This window comes from Streptopelia decaocto (genome assembly GCF_964273445.1).
Source record: "Streptopelia decaocto genome assembly, chromosome: 6".
NCBI classification, from domain to species: domain Eukaryota; kingdom Metazoa; phylum Chordata; class Aves; order Columbiformes; family Columbidae; genus Streptopelia; species Streptopelia decaocto.
The window spans coordinates 42,725,480-42,752,388 of NC_138660.1; the positions used below are offsets into that span (position 1 = coordinate 42,725,480).

Consider the following 26,909-nt stretch of genomic DNA (forward strand, 5'->3'; position numbering starts at 1 on the left):
GCTTCTACTGGAAAGTCCACCCCAATGCAAGCTGATGCCTTCAACCCTTAAAAGTTGGACGACAATTTGTCATGTCCCACTACTGCAACCAGCAGGAAGGGGAAGAAGGGGGGAGCCCGACAGTCTGCAGCAGGGACCCATAGTCCCAACCAGCGCTGAACTCTGCCCACCACACTTGCTGGTCACGGGGAAGTGGGAAGGAGGGATCCTGCCCCCTGGCATCTGGAAAACAAAGTGACTCCTTACCACACAACACCAAATCAGAGACATCTGGTGGAAAATGGTTCTCTAGAACTGCTCAACACAGCAACTTCAATAGGAGACAGTGATTTATAGTGTTTCGCACAATAATATAGGTGGATTTCCCCACTCCTAAAAAAACAAAAACAAACAAAAAACCCCAAACCTAAACAAAATTGCAAAAAAAATTGTACATGATGCTTATGCATAAACAGGCTGCTTCTATGTTATGCAAATTCAGCAAACCCTAAGTACTAGCTTTTTGGAGGGAAGAAAAGATAAAGTGAAAACAGTGAAAGGTTTGTTTTGATATCTTTGGTAATGCTTTAAATTTGTAATGCTTTCATTTTAACTCACTAAGCTTACTGACAACTGAAAACCCACCAAATTCTTATATTTAAGTATTTTTTTGACTGCTGCAAATTAAAACCCAATATTAAGAGATCAGTTATTCCACATAAAATGTAGTCATCACAAACTATTCACATCACAGTAGATACAACTGATCTCACTTTGCAGTTGCCATGGGCAGCAAAACATCAGGGGCAAAATCTTTAGTGGCTCCTTATTGTGTGAGTGACTTGAGCTTGCAAGAAACCTACCTCTTTGCTTTGCCTAAGGCATCTAAATACCCCAGAGCCAGCAACCGCTACAACCAGAATGTAATTACACCGTGGAAGCACACTATCTGGCACTCATATGAACAGTCAGAGCCTGAAAACAATTTTTCTGGCAGGCACATACAGTAATTTAGGAGAAAGAATATCAGTTTAACCAGCTTCATTATGCAAAATATAGACAAAATACAGAAAAGGTAGACTCTTCTCTAAAGGCTTAGACACATTCGTATCAGAGTTAGAGATTTTGTAAAAATAGTTTTAACACTGTTCTTACTTTCAATCTTGCTAGGAGTGAGTTTTAAGAAAAGCCATGCTGTAATTTCTCCAACGATTTGGGAAAAAAACATGAAATAACCTAACGGATTTTAGTTGGAAATTATAAATTGCAGCCCAACTGTAATATAATTCCACTTCTTCTCCTATAACCTTTCTTGCCTGTTTCCGAAAATTTTCAACATGCTTATTTAGAAAAAAAACCTTTAGGAATTCACCAGAACTGGCGGTAAGGAGCTACACCTACATGTCACCAGGGGGAGCTTGCATGCCAAAAATCTCATTAGCATTTTTTTAATAACTGACTGTAATGCCTCAAACTAGACACAACTGCAGCTGAACTGGGTGGATGTGTGGGGGTTTCCTATGCCTTATCAGCTGCCCTCCAAGTACAAGTGCACGTTTCATGTGTCGTGTCCCTGTTGCCCAGAGAGATGCCATTGCAGGGAGTAGCCCACAAAACTGTGCTGTTTTCAGCATTTACCAGCCACCTGTTTCCATGTACTTCTTGCTATGTGTGGAACAAATGCAGTAAAAGTGCACCCCGAGTTGAAAGCAAACATTTTATGTTTCTTTTCTTTTTTTTTTTGCATCTGAGTGGTCATTAGATCCCACAATTCCTTTAAATGTACTTTTAAAAGTCTTATCTGGCTATAAGAGACCCATGGAATAACACTGGTTAACAGGCTGGGTGAGCACTGGAAAACCTGAAAAGTCCTCCCACTATTGCAAGAAAAATTAGCAGCTACAGCAGATGAGATCTGTTTAAACAACAACCTCTGGCCCGTGCAGCCCACAGGAAAATGAATCCCTTTTCAGATCCATATGCTTGCTGCAGTACTTCCTGTGTTTTTCTGGTCACATTCACACACACAATTCATGTGAGTGTTCAGTTCTAGCTGCAGGCCTGAAAGGATGTGGTTGAAATCTTCAGGCTGCTCATGTTCTTGTCTCCATGCCAAAGCTCTGGTGGATGGTTTTGGGAACTCTGTGTTCCTGCTAAACTGGGCAAAGTCGCATCCCAAGGGGTCAAGGAAGGGAGAAATTATGGAGGGGAGGAGAAACACATCGCCTTCTTTAAAAAAATTTTGCTTTTCAATAAATTCAGACTAATAGGCACCCGCTTCAAAAGAAAAAAGAAGTCAAATAATAAAAAAATCAGGCAACATCCCTACCACAAGAAACCCAACACAGATGGTCTCTAAGAATCAGAAGCAAGTTTTCTCTATGACTTGTTTTGGTTTAACCACTGAAATAAGGCCCACATTTTTCAGAGAAAGAGATCTCACAAAGCTAACATAGTCCTTGGACATTTACTTGGGTCAGAGTGAAACCTGATGACAGAAAGTAAAATAACTTATGTCAAGCTACTGTCCCTGGCAGAGCAGCTTCTGGGCAGGAGCTGCTTTTGAGGAAATCGCTGTGTTTTCCAAGCCTCCCAGCCCTGATCCCAGGAGGAGTGGCGACGGTGGGAGCTGTGAGCCTGCACCTCCCTACACACACTCACAAGGGCCAGCACAGCTGATGGAGTCTCGGCTGGAAGGTCGTGGGATGATTTTGCTGCACCAGTGCACGGTGGTGCATTCACACTGTACAAATTCACTATGAACCTTGGGTTTGCCTGTAGTTAGTCATGCCGTCTTTTGACAGCTTTGCTTTTTGAAGGTAGAGATTTTTATAAGTGAAATCTGACTGCATTGAGAGGAGACACTAATAGACACAGAAGAACTGTAGAAATAGACAGTTAGATACAAATGCAGGGAAGGCTTTACTTTTAAGGGTAAATTAAATGAGACATGAGACTGCATACTATGGAGGCTTTTTGGAAAAAATGTGACTTAGAGAGGTACCTCTGCAGTTATACATGTGTACTGTCATTACACTGTACCTACCTCTATCCTAAGAAGACCCCAAATACAGACTGAGGGAGTTTCCCCCTCTCTCCCCATATGCCAGATCCCTGGGGGTCTGTAGGAGGAGTGTGCTGTCCCCAGCAGGGCTGGTGGGTGACGAGGAGGGGTGAGAAACTGACAAACACACTCACCCCTGCTGCACGCAGGATCCTGCAGCTCCTGTCCAGGAACCCAGGAGATGTCAAAGGCTGACCAGGAGCAGCAGTGGGAGTAGGCAGAGCCTGCTCCCATGTCATTTAGGCCTTCGTTTGGTCATCTTGCTTGGGATCAAATTCAGGATTTTAAATGCTTAAGAAGAAACAAAGGGGCAATTATTATTTATTAAAATAGGACTCACTGGAGTCAGTGTCTGCGATGTGGCTTGGTTGTTAACCTCCAGCATAGAACACACAGCTAAAGCCAGGAAATAAAATTTAATATCCTGCCAAATGACTGGCTTCGTAATAACCTTACATCTTCTCCTACAAAAATATTATCTTTTATTCAAAAGACGTTTCAATTCAGAGCATACCACTGCCAAAATCCTTGGAATTTCACTATAAATATGTCCTATGATATAAAGCAATCAGAACAACACACGCTGCCCTTCCTGGCCTTTCTACTTTATATTTTAAAATAAGCACTAAGTCTCCCACATTCTCTTTCTAGAATATTTTATGGTATTATCTTTTAAAGGGTTGAGTTTTTAATGCCTTCTGTTACTGCTTAGAAGCAATTAATAATACTATGATGTTTACACTGCTCTATATTTAGTACAACAATGCTTAATTACACTGTTTTCAAGTCATAAATGCTGTTTCACAGACATTTGTAAGATTACCCTTGTGTCATAAAAATAAAGTCATACCCTTAAAAAGAAGGCAGTTTAGTATTCATTGCATGAAGCTTAGAAAGAACTATCAGATATGTGGACCTCATGCTGAACCAAATGAAGTCAGTGGAAATACTCCCCTAGACCTTGGCCCATGTTGGATCAAGCCTTTAAACCACACGTGGTAATTTAGAGACCTCTATTAGTGCTCAGCACAGTCTTCTCTTTTTGACACACCAGGTAATAGTGGCAGATGACAAGTTATAACACAAACATCCTATTTTGCTGTAGAGCAGATGTCAAGCTTAATCTTGACTGAACACCTCAGTGTCTCTAATGGCACTGTGGTATTTATTGCAGCCAAAGCCAGAGCCATCTTGAAGCAGAAGCCACCAGCTGTGTGAAATGAAACGTATTCAAAGCTGCCAACAGTAAGAAATTAAATACAGGCTGCGGGGGTGTCTGCCAACTTTCTGGGCAGCAGCAGAATAGTGGCAGCCAACCGAACTTGAGATGGCAGCAATCTAATGTATCCCATTCACCAACTCAGTGATTCACTAATTAATTTAGCTCTTTTTTTTTTTTTTTTTAATTATATCTACTGTCATCATACTACTGTAGAAGTCTGAGGAAGAAGAGAGGAAGCTAGAGAGAGTGAGGAAAAGAGACACAGCACTGAAAAGTAACATCTTGAAAAAGAACAGTAACACAGGCAGGAAATCTGACCATACAACATTCAGTGGTGTGATTGCATTGAGGTGCAATCTGACTAAGATGTAGGTAAGAATGGTGTATAAATGAAGGGAAGAACTAGTTTTGACACCAAGGCTGCACCTTTCTTTTGTGACCTGATTAGGCAAAAGGTAAAAATGTAATGATACAAGACTGCAGCATGAATTTTCTTCAGGATATCCTGGCAGCTGTAGGACTTCCACTCCTGAAACTAAATGTACTGATGGTGCTTTGTCACATCACAGCACATGAACAAACAAGAGCAGCACACATGAATAATGAGGCAGAGCTTTGTCTTCTGTTGCCCAAGAAACAACATATTGAGACAGAGCTTCAACCTAAAAGTAATGGATTGAAGAATGGGTGTCACCAGGCTAAAGCAAAGCTGCTGCTCTAGGAACACCACAGCTCTGCTGAGAGATTAGAGGAGAACTTGGCCCTGACCTCAGGGATTGCTTCATTTACTGGATGGTGCCTGCTTTTGTGGAACAGTCCTAGCCATCCCCCCAGGATTAATCACAGCCCTCTAGCCCACTGGAAAAAACAAGGAGATCCGAAATGCACATTCAGGACTGAGAGGTCAGTTAAAAACCATCTCCTTTTGTTCTCGTGTTGTGGCTTACGTACAACACAATCATGTTAAAAAAGTAGTAGGTGTTTTGTCATCACTGGAGAGACTGGGAAAATGTAATACCCTGAGCAAAAGTAACTTAACTACATCAGAAAAGTCTGACTCAGTCTGTCACAGCAGCTTAGTCTGTGAATTTTGACAAACCTGGGCTGAATGGTCAGAAAAGCATGTAAGGTGTGTTATATTATGGCTAATATTAATTACCTAAAAATTAAATTTAAGCCAGTGTATGATCAGAAAGAGCATTTTTCTTTCTACTGTAATATGATGTTTCTTGTTCTTACACTGATGTGTTTAGTTAATGATAGAAGCTTTTCACTGTGTTTGCCACATAGGTGGGCAGCCCGTAAAATGATACCAAGATTCTGTAGTCACTGCTTAACACTTACAAACTTAATTCCTCTGCCACTTGAAGTAAATTTAGTCTCAGATTTTTGTTCCATGATGATTCTCATGGGCTCCAAACTCAGTGCCTACCACGCTAACAATAATCCTTTATGTCTCTAGACTCTATCCATGTTCCTTGTTAACCTTCAGTCACAAAGTAATGAGATGCACGAGACATCATCAAGCTGGCCTAAGGGGTTACAAATTTGGATTATGGCCACATACTGTACTAATTGCTTCTAATAAAATACATATTTCAGGAGGGACATCATGATTTTAATCATTTATTCTGCATGTTGTTTCCTTTGGAGAGAAGAACAAGCAGGCACTAAACACATTGAGCATCAGCAATTCATGGCAGAAGCTAGAAAGAGCTCACTTAATATCAACCATCATTGTAAATACCAGAATTATGCATGTATCAAATCCCTGGGTCTGAACACTTTGGGAACAGCCAGAGAGTCTTGGTTTTTTTAATGAGTCAAACCCAAATGATGTCTTTGAACATTCCTTAGATTCATAACAACTCAGATTTAATCCCATTTCAAGTGTTGTAGCTGGGGTCTAGCTCAAGAAAAAGTCTTTGTTTCTATGCAAAGAAAAATTTAAAGAATGCATTTCCCAAAAGCTGAGAGGGAAAACAGTCAAATGTAACTTTCACCTCTGTGGGGAAAGACTTTAATTATGATTTGGTGGCAGCTAATTGCAAAGGTGGTCCAGTGTACACAGAAAGCTGCAAGAACTTCCCAGCCCATTGAAATTAGTAGGAACTTAATGCTGATCTAAATAGCCTCCTACAGGGTGAGGGAGGATGAGTGGATGTTTCTCATTTCCCTGACCTCTAGCATACCCACAGCAGTGGGTTCAATGAGTTCCTCAAACCACTCAGGAATGCACTTCCTTCATAAGGGAGACCTTGGTGGTGTTTAAATAGCTGTAAGTATTAATAGCAATAGCTGGTAGAGACTTAGGAGCTCTAGGGAGCGATGCAGATTTGGTTCCGTTTGTCTTTGCAAATCTTCTTTCTTGTCACTTCAGTCTGCATTTCCTTTCAAGGATGATCTGATGTACCAAACAAAATGTGACTATCTAGGTAAAAGGAAACCTGCATTGGTACAAAGCATGCCTTGGGATGGAAAGTTGCAGTTGTAACTCTGAGACTCAGATGTGTTCTTTTGATTTTCTACTGGTAATGTGACACCAAGGAACCAGCATTACCTGAGATAAACTGCTTCTGCCCTGGCAGTCTAAGCTGCTTTCCACTTGGTCTCTCTCTACCTGGCAGTGTTATCGTGTTGTTTTAGATTTCTCTGGTGTGTGTGAGGGGAAAAGGGTAAGAATCCAGCAAGGCCTCCAGTGGCTTCTCTAACCCACAGATCAGAATAATGAAGATATCTCTAAGGATGCTCTTTGTGGATGGACGGGTGGATGGACGGATGGATGGACGGATGGATGGATATTTGTGCTAAAACATTTGAACTTCAATTCTGTACAGAGGAAAAAAGACCAAAGGATTTTTCTTGGTTTTGTCAGACAAAACGAGAAGCAGACTAGTAAATCGGAGAAACAGGCCTTATGCAGTGAGAACTGACTGAAAAGGATTGCCTTAGGTAAACTGGTGACTCTTCAAATTGAGAAGCCTTCCTCTGTTTTTATGGCATTTTCCACAGGGAGGTTAAAGCCAACCTCTGCACATGAAGAAGAAGAAGAACATAAATTGAAAGAAATTCATGCATTGGAAATTATAGAAGGTTGAGAGAATTTGAAGTACAGACATAAAAGTGCAAGAAAAAGGGAAGAAAAAAGTGATAAAAACAAGTGGAATAGAGGTCATGAATCCTCAGTTAAAAGTGATAGTATACCTAGAAAACAATGTGACAAGAGGTAAATCACAACAAACTGAAAGTATAATGGATTAATTTAGTGCAGTTTTCAGATACTGACTTGTGCCAAATTTGCATGCTACATGAGAGTGTAGAATTAGCAAACACTAGCGTAGCAGGGTTAGGAAAAGAAATATTTTTGAAAGCAAAATAGAAAACCTCATTGACATCCATTAGGTTTGGTAACATGATACTAACAAGAACACAGCACTGAGCTGTTATCTGGTTTGCTGTCTGATTTGCTCTCTAGATCACCATTTAAATCAATAACTCTCACATTGATTTTTCCAGCACACTGTATTCCAGTAAAAAGAACAATGCTCTGAGATGAGTCAGCTATTTGGTCTGTCTATAGGGACTCTGGTGCATTTTTGTTTAGGAAAACAAATGCAGGAGCCAAAGTACACACAAATATATAGTAAAAAGAACCTGCCTGATGCACCATAACATGACACTGCCTCTGCAGACACATGGATTTGCTATGGCTTGCTGCAGCAACTACAGACCTGCCTTGAGATAGAGCAAACTGTTGTAAAGATGGAACCAAAATATTTGGGGGTAATGGTAGACAAACAACAATACCATCGTTCAGTTTCAGTGACTGTGATGGCAGAGCAGGAAAATATGCCCACATTTAACTAAGAAGTTGATCTCCATATATTTACCTTGTAGAATATCAGCGATATTGTATTTTAATTTATTTCTGTTATTTTCATGTGTTTGCGTATTCTATGTAACGTGTACTATAGTTCTGGTACTGTAACAGGTCATCATGATTTTTTTGTGTTCCTCCCACTCATTTTAACCATGTTAACAATTTCCTATTTTGTTTCTAAACACAACATGCAGGTTCATTTACTCTTGCTTAGCCATGAATTCATGAAACCAGCAACTGTTCTCTCACACAGCTTTGTAATTGTTTCAAGGAACTTACAAGAAGTACAACAAAAACTTTTTTCAGTTCACAGAAGAAATAATAATCTTAAGAGCTACTTGGAGGCTGGGAGCTGGGCTGAAGCCTGACTCCCCCCATGGTTTCTCTGAGCATCTCTGCTGTGGAACAGAGCAAAGGTCTTGCTGTGACCACGTCCCTCCCACAGCTCTGCACACATGGGTCCTGCCGCAGCTCCAGGCTCTGCCTGTGAGCTTGCCTTATTTCTAGGAATTTGGGATTAACAGCAGCTAAAAACTACTAAAATGCCAGAGAAATTAACAAAAGAAAATACTTGTCCCTCTTTTCTATTATGAGTTCTGTTTTATGGAGATTTCTTATCTCCATCTTTGAATGTAAGGTACAGGACTACAATCTATCCCAACTTCCATAGAGGTTCAGCATCCAGAATCTCATCCTTTCCTGTATATTGAATACCATATCATGAGTATACGAAGGGAGAAACAGCCCACAGGAAATGAACATACGCAAAACTGTGGGAACAGTCTGTAATTATGAAGCTTGTTATTCTGATAGTATTGCTGAATATTGCTATCTTCAACTGCTATAAAAGTAGAATTATTTAAGTCATTAAAAAACCTCTATATTTCTCTGTAATGCTTTCATTGCATTGTGTATTTCACATTGCTATATGTTTGCCTCCTAATCTCTTAGTCTAAACAAAATGACATTCCTGTTTTCATAACAATGAAGAGGAAGGAATAATGAGTTTGCTACTCCAAGTCATTTATAAATAAAAAGGATAGTATTTATGGCAGTTACATTACGGTAAATCTGGCACGATCCAGCCTGTTTATAGGAAGGGTTATCACCTTCAGATGTGCACTGGTGTACCCAGGGAATACTGTGTAGTTTAGGGTGTTAAGGTATCACGGAGAGGCAGTCTGTGCTTTGCTTTGTTCTGTTCACAAGATATTTCAGGTTAGTTGTGATCTATCTTGAATCACATACTTTCCTACTTTCCTACTGTTCCCTGAGAATTAAGTTGATGTGGAAGGAAACGGTGCCAGGTGCTTCCCCAGGTCTCAGCGGGGTATTAAAGGTAACACCACGTAGGTTGCAGTCCTTGAGAGGAGATGCAAGGACCTGTTTTAGAGAGCATTTCATTTGCACAGTATTTAGTTATGGTTTTTGCAGAAAAATAATATAGCAGTGAGAGCAATAGGTATTATTGCTACTCATTCAAAGCTTCTTCCTTCCACAAATTATTATAATTGACTGTAATAATCTTACTTCTAAAAGGCAGTACACAAACTTTAGCCCATTTTGACAAACAGTGTCATACGTCTTTAATTGTTGTCAAGACAAGTACTAGAGAATTTAAGCTACAGAATAAGATACATGGAACTGGCTGATACAGTAAATTGCCTAATGACAGCAGCAGTATTTCACACAACAAATCAGATATCCTACCTTTTTTTTTTTTTTTTTTTTTTTGCCAGGTAATAAATCCTGTTAAGCAGAAGGAATGGAAATTGAGGCTATTCATTATCTATCAAGAGATACCTGGCAGAATAGCCTTTGGTCTGTAGTCTGAAAATAATCCTGCACTGACAAGGTGCTGGTGAATCACTAGAGATTTTGCTTCACTACAAGCATGGTCAAGTCAAACCCTGTTCAGAGTCATCTGAGAAACAGGTCCTAAATGGAGCTTTTCTGATCCCAGTTAATATTCCTGCTGCTTTTACATTCATTCCTGCAAAGCACGTAGGCTCTTTAAACATTTACTGAGATCTCTTATTTCCCCTTGTCTACACAAAAAAACTTGACCCTTCCTATGATCAGATACCCAGTCCACAACTTTGGCTTTTCTTTTCACAGCTGCCTGGAAAGGGGGGGAGAACATACCTGAGTAGTTTAAATACCAGAGAGCTTTATGGGCCCAGCACCACTAAAATGCACCTATTCAAGAAGTTCTCTTCAAAGTTTGGGACAGAATCACGTGTTACATCAAATTGAAACAAGTACCAAGATTTAAAAAAAAAAAAAAAAAAAAAAGGAAAAAGAAGCTAAAAAAGTTTAAAAGACGAAGAAATTGCTACCGCTACAAGATTATTCTGTGGTGACGTAAATATCTAAATGGTTGGTTTCAGCAGACAGTCAATGCCACACAGTCGTTTTAAAGTGTGAAGACGGGGATGGGGAAGCAGGAAGCTTTCCCAGCTGCGCTGCCAGGGGCAGAGCCATTGCTGCATTGCTGACACCGCAGGGCCTTCTCTGCCACACAGAGGAACAAGTCACGGGGCCGAGACAGGGACGGGACCTGCACGTACCTTTGAGGGCCGGCGGGGTGAAGACGCTCTGCTTCCTCTGCTTGGGAGAGGCACTCTGGGACTGGGCAGAACAGAGACAGGCGGTCAGACACAGGCACCCACCCACGCTTCTGTTCACAACAGCTCCGGGCATTGCCCCACAGCTGCTTTCTGAGGGTGCACACACCAATCTGAGGAGGTTCTAATAAAACTGTATTGTATAAACCTGACGCCAGCTCCCGGGCTTTCACAAACACAGGGGTAACTAAGACTAGATAGACAAAATATGTGTTTGATGGGCAATCTTTATGGCTCACAGGCAAAACAAACCCAATGCTACAAAAAAATGCCCTTCACTCTAAAGAAATATTGTTAAACACAAAATTAAGACAGCCTGTGGTTTTAAGAGTCTATGCAAATGATTCTCATAAGGCAAATAGATGTTTGCATATATCAAAATAGTTGTAAATAGTTGCAAGATTTGCATTAACCAATATTCCAATTAAAGACAGTGTAATAAATGGTTGTATGTATAGGTAAGGTAGTATTGAAATTATTATTTTTTTTTTTTTTTACATAAATAAATGGAAGATCCCTCTCCCTGAACTTTTTCTATTTTTCTATTACTTCTAAAATAACAATTTCAGCAACCAATCACTCAGCTTTTAACTAGGCCTGATTTAAGTGATATATTTAGACAAAGTTAAACTTTTTACGGCCCCAAAATCACACCTATGCACAAAAGATAAATTATTCCAAAATAATTGTAGTAAAATTACACATAGAGTAAAAGTGGTATAATTGCACCAACATATAGCTAGCAAAAACTAACTGGAATATATTCCACTGCTAAAGCAGAGCAACTTTTGCAAAATGAAAGTAATTAAATTGGTAATTATACCAACACGACATATGTCCATATACAAAGGGTCTCTACAGCTATCTGGAAGCAGGTTGTGGCATGGAGGGTAGTTGGTCTCTTCTCCTGAGTAGCAAGGGATAAGATCAGAGAAAATGGCCTCAAGTTGCACCAGGGAAGGTTCAAATTGCATATTAGGAAAAATTCATTCACAGAAAGGGTTGTGAAGCATTGGCACAGGCTGCCCAGGGAAGTGGTTGAGTCACCACCCCTGGAGGTGTTTAAAAGATGTGTAGATGAGGCTCTTAGGGACATGGTTTAGTGACAGAGTTAGGTCATTGTTGGACTCAGTGATCTTTAGGGTCTCTTCCAACCCAAATGATGCTATGATTCTATGATATCACACGTCTATGAGATCACACATATAGATAGCTTTTGAAGACATAAATATCATATCGCATTCCGAAGGATTCCTAATCAATTTGTTGTAGTTGTTCATAAGGATGTTGCCTTTTCCCAAATATTTGCTAAAAATGTCTTTTCCCCTGAGTACTTTGACTGGTATATAGTCTGTGAATTTTAGTCAGATCTATTTCTTCAAGGAGCATTTGAGACAGCTCTTAAGAAAACTACTTTCACATTATAGCCAATCCTATTATCTTACCTTATCACAATGGATGGAATGATAACATTTATAAATAAAATATTGTCTTCTTTTGAAAGAGAAAGCTATTTATAAACACTGCGGGATAGGTTGTTGATCCTCCCCCCAGTAAATCTTTGTAAGTCTGTATTTGAGTCCAAATTCGAACCAATCAATACCTCCTACTGCTATTTAAAGCACTGCCTGCTTCTCTGAGCAATGGGTGAAGGAGAAAGAGATCAGGGAATTGCAGGAGCTGTGCAAGGAAAGGTTAGAAAATTAGATTGGAGGAATCGACTTTTAACTCTTGTGTGAAGAACACTGATGTGCTGCCTGCTGTAGGCTTGGCAAATGTTGAGAGGAGAAGAGAGAAGCCTGTAATGCTTTTGTAGGTCAGCAGTGACCTGCAGACTCAAAGCAATGCTGGATGAGGTGACCTGGCAGGGTCACCTTGGGGCAGGTTTGCTATGATTTATGAGGGCACAGCAACAAGGCAGTGGGGAACTTGCCTTTCCCAGTTCCTGGACACAGAGATGAGATACAACACAGCTTTACACAGCCCTGATTTGGAAGCAATGGTTCTTAAAAGGCTGTGTTACTGAAGATGGCATGACAATGTAAATAAAATCATTAACCAGGATGAATCAGTGAGTTTCAAAGGGGTTTTAGCAATAGACCTATTTTAACAATAAATATGTTTGGAAAAAAAAAAATCATCACTTACCTCTGCCTGTGAGATATTTGTTCTCTTCTCGTCTTTTTCTAGAATAGGAAAAGATATGGAAAGAGAAAAGTTAGTACAAAAGTGTTTCTCAGCCCTAACCCTTGCAACTCTGCCCTGAACCCTACAGCATTATTGTAAGAAATTACTCTTCTGAGTTATAGCTTTTCTTTCTCTTTTGTGTGTCTGAGAAAACCAGAGGCCCTGATTAGTGTTTAGACACAAGCACTATGTCTAAACCACTTCTGTCTTTTGTCAGTGAACTAACAGCAGGTGAGGCAGTGCCTTCAGCAGCAGGTCCTTTGGCCAGGCTGGCAGCAAGGCTCACTGGTGGCCATTGGGATAGGTGGCTGTGTGACCTGGGACTGGATTTCCCTCTGTGATCAGAAAAGGTTTGGTTGCCAAACAGTGTGCAGCAAAATCATGACGAGCTCTACAGAACTCAAAGAATAATAAGAACCTCACCTCAGTTAAATTATTAATATACTAATACTGGTACTAAAGAGCACCTAACAGTAATATGTAAAATTAACAAACCAAAGCTTAACAAAGACTAATCTTTCATTTTTAAAGTTTCATCACATTACTGGACTGTTTTTTTTTCCCCTGAAACTGCTTACTTTTGTTGCCTTAATTTGCTTCGGGCTATAGGCATGGCAGTAATGGTCAGTTCCAGAGATTTCTAATGAAAATAAGTGTCTCTGAGAGCCTGTCTGAACAACTAAGTATAATTGTGTGGAACAGAGAAGGCTCAAGGATCTTCCTAATGACTTCTCTTAACCAATTTTTGCATGAGATCGAAATATTTTTCTACTATTCTCTTGATGTGGTTAATTGCCAGAAAGCATCTGTCTTCTGATGACGATTCCCCACATATTAGATGAAGATCACATAGAATCTTTGATGTACAGTAGTTTGGAGCTCTAAAATAAAATGCCATTAAAAACAGAGACATCAATCTCTCACTGTACCTACGCCCCTTCTAAAATTTTCCACTTGCATGTATCACTGTGCAATTTCCACTGAGGTGTGGCAGATCTGTAAACGTAAGTCTGAGGGAAGAATTAGGTTTGGGCAATATCTCTTTATCTAACTTATCCTCTAGATACTGGCTGCTTGTGGTGTGCTGTGTGTGAGCGGACAAGCCAGTCCAGACAGACAGATTGCATTTTCTATTGTGTTCTTTACCATTGTATCTGTTCATCTTGCAAATATTCATTGGCTTACTGGATTTTTTCAATGTATATATTTCCCATTACCTTTATATGAAAGACTTATAGTCAAGTTTAAACAGCATAGTTGAAAACAATGCTGATTACTGAACCATGGTCCCACAGATACTGAATTAGACAGGACAATTAGGAGGCCAGTTCCTGCCATTGACATTTGTATGAACTTTGGTAAGGTGACTAACCTCTTCCTTGACTTCCTCACCTGTAAATAAGTAATAGAAGTTTCTATTTAAGTATAGCAGTGTCTATTTGCCTTTGTGAAGCACTTTGGACAATAGAAAAGTTAGGCTGGTTAAATGGGTGATTATTTATGTGCTTGCAATCTTTCTTAGTAGTTGTATACTGAACAGACACAGCCTTCAATAATTCAACATTGTGGTGTGCAGGGGGGGGTGGGGTTGTTGTTTTGTTTTGCTTTGTTTTGTTTTGTTTTGCTTTGTTTTGTTTTGTTTTAGCTTAGGACCCTGGATTTAGTTTCGAGGTTGGAATTTGAATAAATCAGGAACTTTCAGCAGAAAGCAATGAAAAGTAAGCTATCTGCTATTCCTTTCTGAAACTCTAAACTTGCCCAGATTAAAAATATGTTTTGTAAACCCAAGCTAAGGCTTGCATAAGGAACAAAATCTGCAACCAGCAGCTTTGTTGGGTTTCAGCTCTTGTTCCTAAGGACGTACACAACTCTAACCCTTTGGTCTTGCACATTCAGTGCTCTTAGTGGGGCGACATTAAACCTACAAGAACTGGAAAGTTTCCCGCCTTTCCTTTCACCTAGCAGCCCTTATAGGACAGGCAACTTTGGGAACAAGAACTGGTCCTGTATGGAGTTAGAGAAATCATCCATATCCACAGGGCAAATAGTGACAATGAATAGCATCAGACAATGAAGAAACTTAAGAATGACTTACAAAATCCCACAAACAGTTTTTCTGATCCAGTAAACAAAGATCAGAAATTAACCTAAAGGAGTAAAATAAACTTGAGGCAGCAGATGTGAAGTGTTTCAAGTGAATTGCGAGACAAAGGGAAAGTTAGAGCTGGTTGGAGTTGCAGTTTGGTCAATGGAACATTTTGGAATGCATTTATTTTTGAGGACAGAAAGACAATTGCATGCCTGTTTTTAACAGGCATTTTGATCGATAAGACTCAACGAAGAGTGTAGATTTTTAAGGAGAGTTGACAAGGAATGGGAAGAAGAGAAGCTGAGATCCCTGAGTGCCATACGCTGAGGCAGAGAGTAGAAAATAAACAAAAACTCTTTCTGTAGAGGAGAGGAAAAGATAAAAGGCAAGGGTGACATGGAAGGAAGACAGATGTACTTGTGTGTAGCTGAGGTAGTAATGAGAGACATGGACAGTGGACTTGTAGCAGAAGTAAAAGGGAGAATTCAGTGGCGACAGAGCAGAGCTGGAGCGCAGTGTGGGGTGGAGCTCAATCAAAAGCTCTCTGCCTGGGGAAATATTTAGAGACATCTTGGTCTAACTGAAGGATTAAATTAATAATTGTGTGAAGGTTCTTCCTTGGACAAACAGTGTTTTTCCAGTGTAACATACAATGCTTTGAAAGCAGTCTAAAATTAATGAAAGCATGTTCTTATAACAATCTTACTAAGAAACTGTCCTTGTGAGAGTCAATGCGTGTGGGAATTGATGCTCTCACTACAACAGGTCAGCTCTGGCATCAAAAGAATCCAAGTAGAGCATCTCTGTGACAACAGAATTTACAATGAGGATGGAAGGTACAAGGTAAAAAAGAATTAGCTACTGCAAATCAGACATATCCAATTACAGAAATCAACCAGCCATGCATTTATGACCCTTAAATCCTTCTCAAATCCATTGACAATTATAAGCTGAATTTATTTACTGAACTCTTTGAGCATAAATTCCTCTTGAGAGGGGTCAGGAAAAAATCAGACACTAGATCCCCAATATCAGACTGGGATATCACATGATTTACAGGAGGGAATGAAATCCCCGGTTTCTCAGCATCCTTTAGTTCCCACTGACAACCGTGCAGTCAGGATTCTGCTCACAAAAAAAAAATATAGTTATACAGAATGAGAAATTTCCTTATCATGTTTATAATTAGGCAATTATTTCACAGAGAATGTGAATTCAAGTGATAAGCTATTCCTTTCTTATATGAAACAAAACCCAAGTTCTCAGGACCTAACTTCTCCCTACAGATTTGCTCTCTTTTTGGAAACAGGAGGGAAGAGTTTTTAACAATGCTCCATTTTCCTCCCTCACAGACCATAATATTGCTCACAGAAAAAAATGGAGTTGTATTATATTCCAAATCTCAACATTTGCCTTTTTTCCAGTGTAACTTATTCTTGGCTGCTCTAATGAATTGGCGGGAATCTAATTACTCAAGGAATTTCTTGACAGTTTTTATATTTTTTGTTTTGAAGTGATATAATACAAATAATTTGAGGTGTAGATAACAGATTTGTACATTCTGAAGTTATGAAAAGTCAAGGTACGTAAAAATAACATTGGAAATTTGTTTAGAGGTTTTCACACCCATGATGAAGAAAAAGCAGTGGAGAACTTTCCACTGTGCTGGATGAATAATGTCTGAGGCCAGTGTGATCCTTACCTTGTGTAGACTGCAGTAGCACCTAGCAAAATAAACAGGATTTCAGGCTTTAGTCAGCGTCCTCAGGAGGAGAAATGGTCTGTGTTCATCAGTGAAAGGTTCAGTCTGAAGGATATTTCCATCCATCCAGATATGTACACAGACTTTCTGAAATGAAGCCTTATTTATTTAAGGAGACACACTACTAAAAGTCCATCTACCTGCACAGAGCCCATTTCAGCATTAGAGCTCTAAGCTCTAGTCTTTACCCAGGGCAAAATCTCACCAACCTGCAGGATTTGGCCTGGCTGTATTGCTGAAATATGGAGGAAGAAACACCAAGGGATTTGTCTCCCACACAGTCTTGTTAGGATAATTCCTTTGAGCATTTATTAGCACAGCCACCCAGCCAAGCTGACTCAGTAAGCCGAACTACCCCAAAGGTGTCATTATATCAGGTCAGAAAAGAACTGAGTGGAAGGAGGAGGCTGTTTGTAGCCTGGATGAAAACCATTTGACATTGCTGATCCCTTTTCCTGTGAATCTCCACGGTTGTGCAAATGGCATGACCACGCTGGGGGAAGCCTTATGGTTGTTTTAGAGTAAGATCAAAATTCATCTGCCTCTCTTCTCCCTCTGGATAATGTTAATGCACTTGGAGCTGCTATGCAGGGCAAGAGGTGACCTATTTTAAAAGTCTTGGCCTCTGATATCACCCATGGGCTCTGCAGTGGAGTCATCCGGCAAAGGCTTATCTCATCCAACTAAGTACCGTGCTTTCTTGCCCCTTGGCAAGAGCAAATAAAAGCCTTTTCTGTAAGGTTTCAGTCAGGCACAGGAGCAACAGAACAGGTCAGAGAGGCTGGCTTTTACACAAAAGAAACTCCGTAAGTGGCTGGTGTAATTGTTGGAGAAAGCTTCATGTAGGGAGTCTGGAATTTTCCTTGAGAAAACAAAGATGAGAAGTTTCAGATAAAAATCACAGGGGGCTGGATAGGGCTTTGGATTTCCTTCGTTCTTGTCAAAGTGTCTAAATTTTCCCTTAAAAAATAATAAGCACAATACACTCTAATTGCTCAGATAGTGGAAATAACCCATGAGCCACATGCCTGTAACAGGTTTTAGTTAAAGAATGATTTAAACAAGAATGGTTTGAATCTGAAAGAAATGAGCCTGAAGACAGACTTTAAGGACACAATGTCACCATTAATGTGGACCCTTCTTATAGTCCTGCCCCCACCCCTGTATAAACAGTGCCACTGGATAGAGCAAAGCAGATGAAGAGAAGCATGGACCCAGCCTTTCACATGCAAGCTTTCATGCTGGACACCCCAAGCTAGAGACAGAAAACAGATCATGCTCCTGCTATGAAATAGTTCAACCTCTTTCACTTCATTTTGTTAATTTTGATGAAATGTCTCCATGAGCAAAGCTTTCTCTCTCAAAAATGTGAAGGAAATGAACCAATTTCTGACTTCTGATCAATATAATCAATACTGATATACAGTTGGAAAACGAACATCATTTTCCTGGCTCTGGCTCCACTTAGCCATCTCTTGTGGTGAAGAGGAGGGTGGTCTCTCCTCCTGCGGGAGGATCAGGGGATGCTCGTGTGCTTGGGCTGTGGGCGGCAAAGCTCTGCTCCCTGCCCTGCTGCGTGCTAGCTGTACAACAAGGCAAATCACCTATTTCAAAACCCTACATTTAAATGTATGACCTACACAATTTTAGGAACTAAGAAACAGGTAATTTTCCAAATAATTCTTCATTCTCTTGTCACTTAGTGGTACATAAACCTGAAATTTTCTGAAAATTTTGTTTCAGTAATTTCACATTTCAATTTTTTCATCAATAAAGTAAAGGATATCAGCTTGCCTCTTTGGTGTTTGTCCACCACCATTTGTGTTTGTAAAACAAGCTCATTGAAATCTGATACAGCAATTGTCTGGCATAATGTTGTTTTGCTTTTCTGCTCTCAAAACTATTTTCCCTTTCCTCCAGAAGACAAAGCAAGATCAAAAAGATATTTTATGTTCTGCTTTTGCCAGAGTTCTAACTGCAGATTGACAGATTAGCTAGCATCTCATGGTTTTTTGCTAAGCCACTGAGGCAAGAACTGGAAAAAAGTCCAAAAAGGCAAATATAGAAAATGCTTATGTAATTAATTGTTTGACTTTTGCTTGCTGGTTTTTATTTGCCTGTACCTATCAATGAAAACTTGACTATGGGTATAGATGTAATTACATCCAGTTACAAAAAAAAATATCCTGGTAAGCCCTTCTGGCATGAGTATATGTTTCTAAAATCTTCACATTGCAAAAGCACCTCATTAAACTCCAGTATTGCAGCTGCTGCGGTGAACGTAGCTGGAGGGTCTGCTCCCCTCCTCAGTCAAGTGCTGACAAGAGAGTGAGTATATTGCGGTTCTGCTGCATCTCACACACTAATCAGCATCTAAATTACTGCCTGGCCCTTTAGGGAACACTAATAACAAGATTTGTATAGGAAATATTAACAAAAATGTAGGGGAGAGAGGAATTTGCTATATACACAAGCATTTGCGTGCTTATTCTGTCGGGCATTTGCAGTTATGGTGTGCAGCATGCAAAAGGTCCAGCACTGCTGTCAAGAGACATCTCATCATGCTGGTTCAGAGGTGATAGTGCAGTAGCTCTTCCCAACTAGCTCCTGACTGTAACCAGCCCCCTGTAGTTCACTAAAATGCCACAGGCCAGATGAATCAGCTGTATGGACATGTAAAATTTTCTTTCCAGGTAAACTAGTCTGTTTATATTTATGTAGCTCTGTATTTCCCACCTTCAATATTCAAGTAGCTATTACTAGTACTTAGAGTAGGGGCAGAAATCTCCTTTGTTAGACCAAATCTTTCCTGGCGGTGCTCAAAGTCAACCTCTAAATGAAAAGAAGTATCAGTCTTTTTCCTCCCAACACACACAACAACATCCAATGCAAACAACATCTCTATCTCTGAACATCATACAGACTGTATCCAAGGACCCACTTTCAACAGCACAGCCATAAGAATATAAAATAAAACCACCTTTCATAAATTACACAGATCTAAAACTACTTAAAACATACATTTCGAGGTCATAATCTGGTTTGGAAGAAAGTGGAGACATTACAAACCTTAAATGTGAATCTAAATTATTTGTTTACATCACACAGATCTCAGAAGGGAATTATAGTGAGTGATTTACCAACATGTTATTCCAGTTTCATGCCAGACTCATGGAAATCAGTCTAGTTTCACTGGCATTAAACAAGAATATGACAGTGATGAATCAGATCTGCAGCCTTACCACAAAGCTGTCATGAATTATTTCAACAAACACAAAAAATCATCCCTCTCTCAAGCATTTTGTTTTCAATTTTTCATTCTCCCTTCCTAAGATAGCTGTTAAATATAAATATATATATATAAATCTAATCAAGCCCCATAAATCAAATACAGCTTCTCAAAATATACATTGGAACAGAATTCTAATTTAAGTCTTTGTTTTCTCTCTTTTTATTAATAAGGACTGAGTTGTTTGGTCTGCCTGCTTGGAGTTACACCTCTGCCTGACTCTGTGATCTTCCAGCTCCTGCCAGCTCTATACGGCTCTTTCTGATACTGTCCTGGCTTTGAATGACAGAACAGGCTTCATGGAAAAACCTGTCATGAAAAAATCCTTCCATGCAGAGGTTTATTTTCCTCACAGCACCGGAGTCCCCATTCTGTAGCCCTGCTCCATGAGAAAGTCAGACAAGCATGGAGTGTGGAGCAGACCTTCCTGACATGAAGTCCCTCATCCATCATATGGGGACAATTACAGACTTGGCAGGTCTTGCTGGGGAAAGTAATCAACCCAGGGAGAAATACACTTGAAATAAACATTCTGTTTGGATAACTAATGTAAAGTTTGACTTGAATCACGATATAAAAAATTCTAGGCTTGAAGTTGCTTCCTTCTAGTTGGTTTCTAAGCAGCACAAATGCCTCTTTGCTGAAAGAAACGGAGATGGCTTTCAAAGAACAACTGACTAAATAGGAGGAACCAGAAGAAGGTAACTAAAAGTATCTTTTTTCTTTTGACCTCTCAGATGAGACATTTTCTGGACACAATATAAATCTCTTACTAAATTACCAGGAATGACTCCAAGATAAACTTTTCATATAACATGCAGCTGGCCAGTGTGGGATCATGGCATCAAAGCCTGGAGAAACCTCTGGCAAGACCACGGGGTGTCACTGTGGGCAGAAGCTCCAGGTCAGGGTCTGCCTCTGCATCGCTTCAGATCTCCCTTAAATTAATTTGTTCTGAAAGAATACCATTTAGTTAACAGAAAGTACTGTGTTCCATTTCCAGCACAACAAAGTTAAGCTTAGTCACAAACCTGCCCTGCCTGTTACACTCCGACATTCTGCAATTAGGAGCCCTGTCAGTGCTTCAGGCAAAATGAATCCAGCACAGGAGTTCAATACACGTGGAGGGCTGCTCAGCACAAATACTGTGGCAAATGTACAGTCTGCACCGGCAAAACAAACCGGGAGAGAAATGCGAGTCAGAAAACTATTTTACTGCTGACTTTATTAGGGCATAAGCAATATAAGCAATAGGTAGTTTTGTCATTGACTTAAAAGTGCAGATTTTATGGTATATATAGATCATGAGCTTGGTTTAAAAAAAAAAAAAAAAGAGAGAGAAAAAAAGGCAAACTACTTTCTCATTTAATGAACTAGTTCAAGAGTTAGTGCAGTTGGGAAAGAACTTCAGCTATATGTACACTGGCTTCTTAGTAAGAACTCTTATTCATTATCTAAATTAAGTAATGACATTTGCATTAATATCACTGCATCTTTGAAAATCCAGGTTAATTCATTGAACTAAGTAAAAATAAATGAGATTAACTGAAGAAAACTGCTGTGATTGGTGGTGTGAAATTTAAAATCCTTGGCCTATTGGGAAGATTGATGGTAAATTCAAGTCTCAAAATGTGTGAAGTAAGACTTAAACGATACATGATGATTTAGATATGACTCTCTTTTGTGCACATCTATTTAGGATGATTCAAATACCTCTTTTAGATTGGAATATATGTAAGAAAATTTCATCTGTTCCTGAAGCAAATAAATGTAAACCAGGGTGACACTGATTTTCTGGTGTGAGCCAGAAGGGAAAGCTTACAGCCAGCAGGAGGTGCTGGAGGTGCCCCAGGAGGTGCTGGAGTGCCAAACCGAGCCACAAGAAGACCTTGGAAAAATATGCTTTCACAGACATATGGAATGAAGCAATGGACAAGGAGTGGAAAATGGATCTAAAGGAAATTGTAGTATCTCAAAGTTTGTCCAACTGTGCAGCAGGAGGACTCACTTTTATTGTAAGGTTACATTGACACAGGGTCTATTGACACAAAAGCAGACATCTATAAAGACTACATCTTTGCTGCATGGCGTAAGTTTCTACATTCACAGCATAGCCTCATCTGGCCCGAAACCTTACAGTGAAAGAAAAGGCTCACACAAAACAGGAGGGCAGTGGAAATAAAGACAGCTTTTGAGAGGTCAGAGGAGGGACAGATCTGTCCAGTGACTGCCAGCAAACACTCAGAGAAACAGGTTCAAAGAACAGAAGTGCCTCTGAAATCAATGTGACAGAGCAAAACATACTGCCAGACTACTAAATATTTACAAATAATGGCTACTGTTTTACCAAGTGTTACCAAAGCACTTACCCAAAAACTTCCCAAATAGCTTGCAATTTGTCTGTTGACTCAGTCATAACAACGTATTAGTGTCCGAAAAGACTTAACATGTTCATTAAGTATTTTCAGATACAGAAGGAAGCTAAGTACCTTGAGAAGATGGTTACCCAGTGTTGTGAATTCATCAGCAATGCTGATTCGTATTAATAATGTGTTACTTTCCAGCTGCTTGCTTGCTTTATGTTCAGTCTATGTTCAAATTACATACTGAGGAGATTGAAGACCTAAATACAACTGAGGCAAAGATGATGACGAAAAGTCCATTGTTACCAGAAATATAATACTAGCTGATCCCCTGATATAGATTTAAACCATTTCCTAATAGCTTCATGTGTGGGAATCAATTTTGATGGAAAATGGCTCCAAATCGACCCACTGATCGCAATCTTTATATCAGAGTTACAGCTGCAATAGCTATCACTGTGACCAGTTCCTTTTTTCAGTTATGAACTGTAGCAGTATTCTAAGCTTTAAAAGAAAAGCCAGCAGCAGCAGCCAAAACTAAAAAAAGTCAAACAATTTTTAGCATGCTATAGCTCATAAAGTCATTTAAAAACATTGTAGCTGAACAGTTGTGTATTGTACATTCTGGAAAGTGACATTTACCAGGGGAGAAGAAAACAAACACAAAACAATAAAACTCTTCCTTAGCCAGTGATTAGTATTGCTGCCTTTGCAGTTTCCTTCCTTTTGAAATAATACCTCAAGGATTTCAGAAAGAATGTGTTGTAAAACCAGTCTGGCCAACAGCTTGCAGCTTGCTTGTGGTTAGAATGCACATGCGTAAAGCTCCTCACATACATGTATCATCCTATGCATGAACCAAGTGAGCTACTAATCATGGTACTTCATGGGATTTACGACCCTCTTCACAAAAACAAAATAAAACAAAACAACCCCAAAAAACAGTTTTGTAAATTCATTCTTTGGTTTTCTAAGCTTTCAAAGAGCCAGTAAAATGAGGTTCCATAATCTCTTTTTTGCAATCAGCATGACTAGGTGGGACGGGAAAGACAGGGCAATCATAATTATCTCAGACTATGTCATCTGTATTTTCGAAAGGCATTTTTCAGTATTTCTACTAACCTCACTACATACCAGAGACAAAGGGGACCCTGGATTTTGTTTTATCCATCTCCATCTGTACTGTCACAATCAGAAACACCTTACTGTTATTCCCATGGAATGACCTGTTCCACACTCTCTTACAGGATAAGTCGCATACACTAAAGCCTAAGGTACACACTAGCATCGGCATTTTAGGAGACTTGAAAGCACATTTCTAAACAATTACAGCCCTGCAGTCTACTTCCTGTATTTCAAAAACAGACAGTAAAAACCTAGTGTTAATTGGGATCGAAAGATCTTCTGAAAGGGAAAATTTGTTTTTCTTACCTACTCCTCCACTTGCTTTTTAGTTCATCAGAACATTTCCACCTCAAAGAGAAAAGGTTATAAAAGTACACTTTGTAATACAAATATGTTGCTTTCAGACCAGCTGGGCTTGTAGGTTGAATTGCTCCCTGATTCTGTAGCTGTCCTGCAGATCCAAATATAACAGAGAGAAGGTGGAGAAGTGCTGCAGCAATGTGGTGGCTGATCCAGAGATGCTACTGTTTGGTGGTGGTAAAACAAAGTGGGAAAGCCTCATCCAGAACTTCTTTGCTCTCGGTCACTGTCTGAGAGCAGCTATGTCAGGGAATGTCAGGAAGAGCTGAAGCAAATACTATTACCACAAGCTTTCTTCTTTCTCTATAGTGGGGGCTCAGAGCAGAAATGTTTAGGCTATGGGATGACTAGGTACCAGGATACTGGTCCTGCAGGATGCAGTAGGGCTCACTGCTTTATTGAACTTTCCATCTGCCTTCCTCAAGCTCATGTTCTGCCTGGTGTGACTCTTCCCTGCTTGTCTCATCAGAATGAAGGACATGGTCCCTGGATGAAAAACACTGCCTTTAAAATGCACATTCATCTACTCAGCACTGTGAACTCTCTAATCATAGAATGATAGAATCATTTCAGTTGGAAGAGACCCGCAGGATCATTGAGTGCAACCATAAAATACCTATGTGTGGTTTGTTTCCACAAGATGAATAACACTAAGACATTAATTGTCTGTGGTACACGTGCATCTCAGATGTTCCAGGGAAGACATGAACAAAGAGAGAACATGTAACTGTGCTTCATTCTGCTACTATGATATTCTCTTGATCCTCCCATAAAGCCATTTGAAAAAAGTATTAGAAGTGATGATTTTCAATACAGGCACGTGAATCAGGTTGTGAAGGGAAGAAGGGGAAAAAAGAGCTCCTTCCAATAGACATATAGTTTAATTCTACCCTAGAACTGCTTTGACTACTGTAAAAAGAGACTTGGCTGCTCCAGCTGATCTTGTTTCCACCAGCTGGTGACACAGACAGCTCAGACTCAGAGGAAAGCAGCACAAAGCTCTGCACCTCCATGCACACTCTCTGAATTCCCACAGTCCAGCCTTGTGTAGCTGGCAAAAACTTTTATGATCAATAGCTTTGTTTTGTTTAGAGTCTTGCTGGCTTTCAGTCCAGATTAATTAAATTCCCACTTCTGGTGTATTTTGAAGTTTTAACTTCATTTACTCCACATGAAGAGTTAAATTTTGTCTCTGAAAGCTCAATAAATGGGGCTATCTTAATTGATGCTTTAAGTGCAACCCCTTCCCGATATTCTGAACATAATGAGGTTAGTGCTAAAAGCTGGATTCTCTCTCATCTGTCTGCACTGTCTATTTATTCTGCACACGTCACCATGGTAAATGAGTGCTGCATTAAGTACTAAATAGTAGAGGTCAGACAAACACTGTGTTGTTTGTTTTTTTTTTTACCCTCAGCAAGGCTGAAATATTTATTAATGGGTTTCAGTTTATTACCTGATGAGAAAAAATATATCATTATTGCCAGCATAATTTAAGCACAATCTCAAAACAAAGTAATTTGACATTCTTATTCAAAACACTTTGTCTTCATTTCAAATGGTCTCTAAAATTTTTTACTGTTTAAAAAACCCCGCTCAAAATACAAGCAGAACACTTGCTCCAGGCTAAACTGGACCTATTTTGATCCAAACTAAATTTTTTTGAAGACAACTAGCCCTCCTTCCCCCCCAATTGTATATTCATGTAGCTGTATAAAATATAGCTTAATGCTTTGATTATAAGATGTAGTTAATTACACCTAGGCAATTTTTTTAAATAGAAAAACTCACCATCTATTCAGAATTCTCACCAAAACAGACGGCATGAGGTGTATAAGTATTTGGCACAGTGCAAACCTGTTAGAGTTCCTCTAGCAAAATATTAAGCTTTATGAATGCAATAAAGTTAGAAGCTGTCCAGCTGACTTTCTCACCAGGTGAGGTGGCTGTGCATGCTGCTATTCTCTACCCAAGGCACACCTCTTTGTCATGTTAATACACACAAACTGATAACAGAGGTAAACAGTCTGAAAGCTTATCAGTCCTGATGTTGAATAAACAAGCAGATGGAGATCTGTAATGTGAAGCCATATATATTAAAAATTATTTGCAAATAATCTCCTGTGGTGGAAAAAGGCTGTTTCTATGGTGCTTTTGTATAAGTAATGAGGAAAACAGATGAAAAGTACAAGGTTCAACTCTAAAAATATCTCCTTCACTTTTAGATAGTTCCACGGACGTTGACCCTTCCAACACTAAACCAACAGGAGGCAGGGAGCAGGTGGAACAAATAATATCACAGTACACATTAGGGGCTTAGCTGCACTGATAAATAAAGAAGTATGTCAATTCACCTGTTGGGGATTTAAGACTGGAACAAGAGAAATGGGTAAATGCAATTCCACCCAAATTGGGAGCAAGTAAACTTTTTTTTTGCTTGATGGCCTCTCACCTGCACCACTTCTCTGACCTCCACCAGAAATCTGAGACCTGGTTGTGAATATCCAACCTCTATTTCCAGTTTGCAGGGCTGAGTCAGACCTTTCCACAGACCAGAGCTTTCTGGGCCAGCGTTTGCATCCCACACTCCCCCTTCTTGCAGAGGGAGGCCAGGTTTTGGGGAACAAGAGGGACTGGTTGTCTTGTTTTGACTAAATTTAGTCACTTCAACCAACTAGACCATAGTCAATAGAAGTTAGCAAGCTCATACGGGCTATGTGTCTTGTGAAATGTACCTATCAATCATCACTAAGCACTGGAAATAAAGGAAGCATGGATAAAAGTAAATATGAAAAATGAGGGAAGTGAATTATGACCAGAACATGCACAATACCTTTTTACTTTTCCTGAGTAGTTTTCAGACACTTATCCTTGTTAAAGCATTACTTACTGACTAAAGAGAGTCCAGACTCAACCTGGGTAATATATGAAATAGCGTTTCTTACTGTTTCAGACTATGTGT

At 39.6% G+C, this 26,909-nt stretch overlaps 1 protein-coding gene across 1 annotated transcript in view; it reads right to left on the minus strand.

Moving 5' to 3' along the window:
• The window catches only part of PPP1R1C (protein phosphatase 1 regulatory inhibitor subunit 1C), a gene marked incomplete at its 5' end in the record, with an annotated part of 48,687 nt that overhangs the window by 12,730 nt on the left and 9,048 nt on the right, over positions 1 to 26,909 (minus strand). The window contains 2 exons of the mRNA XM_082055623.1: positions 10,716 to 10,776; positions 12,921 to 12,958. Coding sequence (XP_081911749.1) covers positions 10,716 to 10,776; positions 12,921 to 12,958 — 99 coding nt within the window. The remainder of the gene's footprint in view (positions 1 to 10,715; positions 10,777 to 12,920; positions 12,959 to 26,909) is intronic.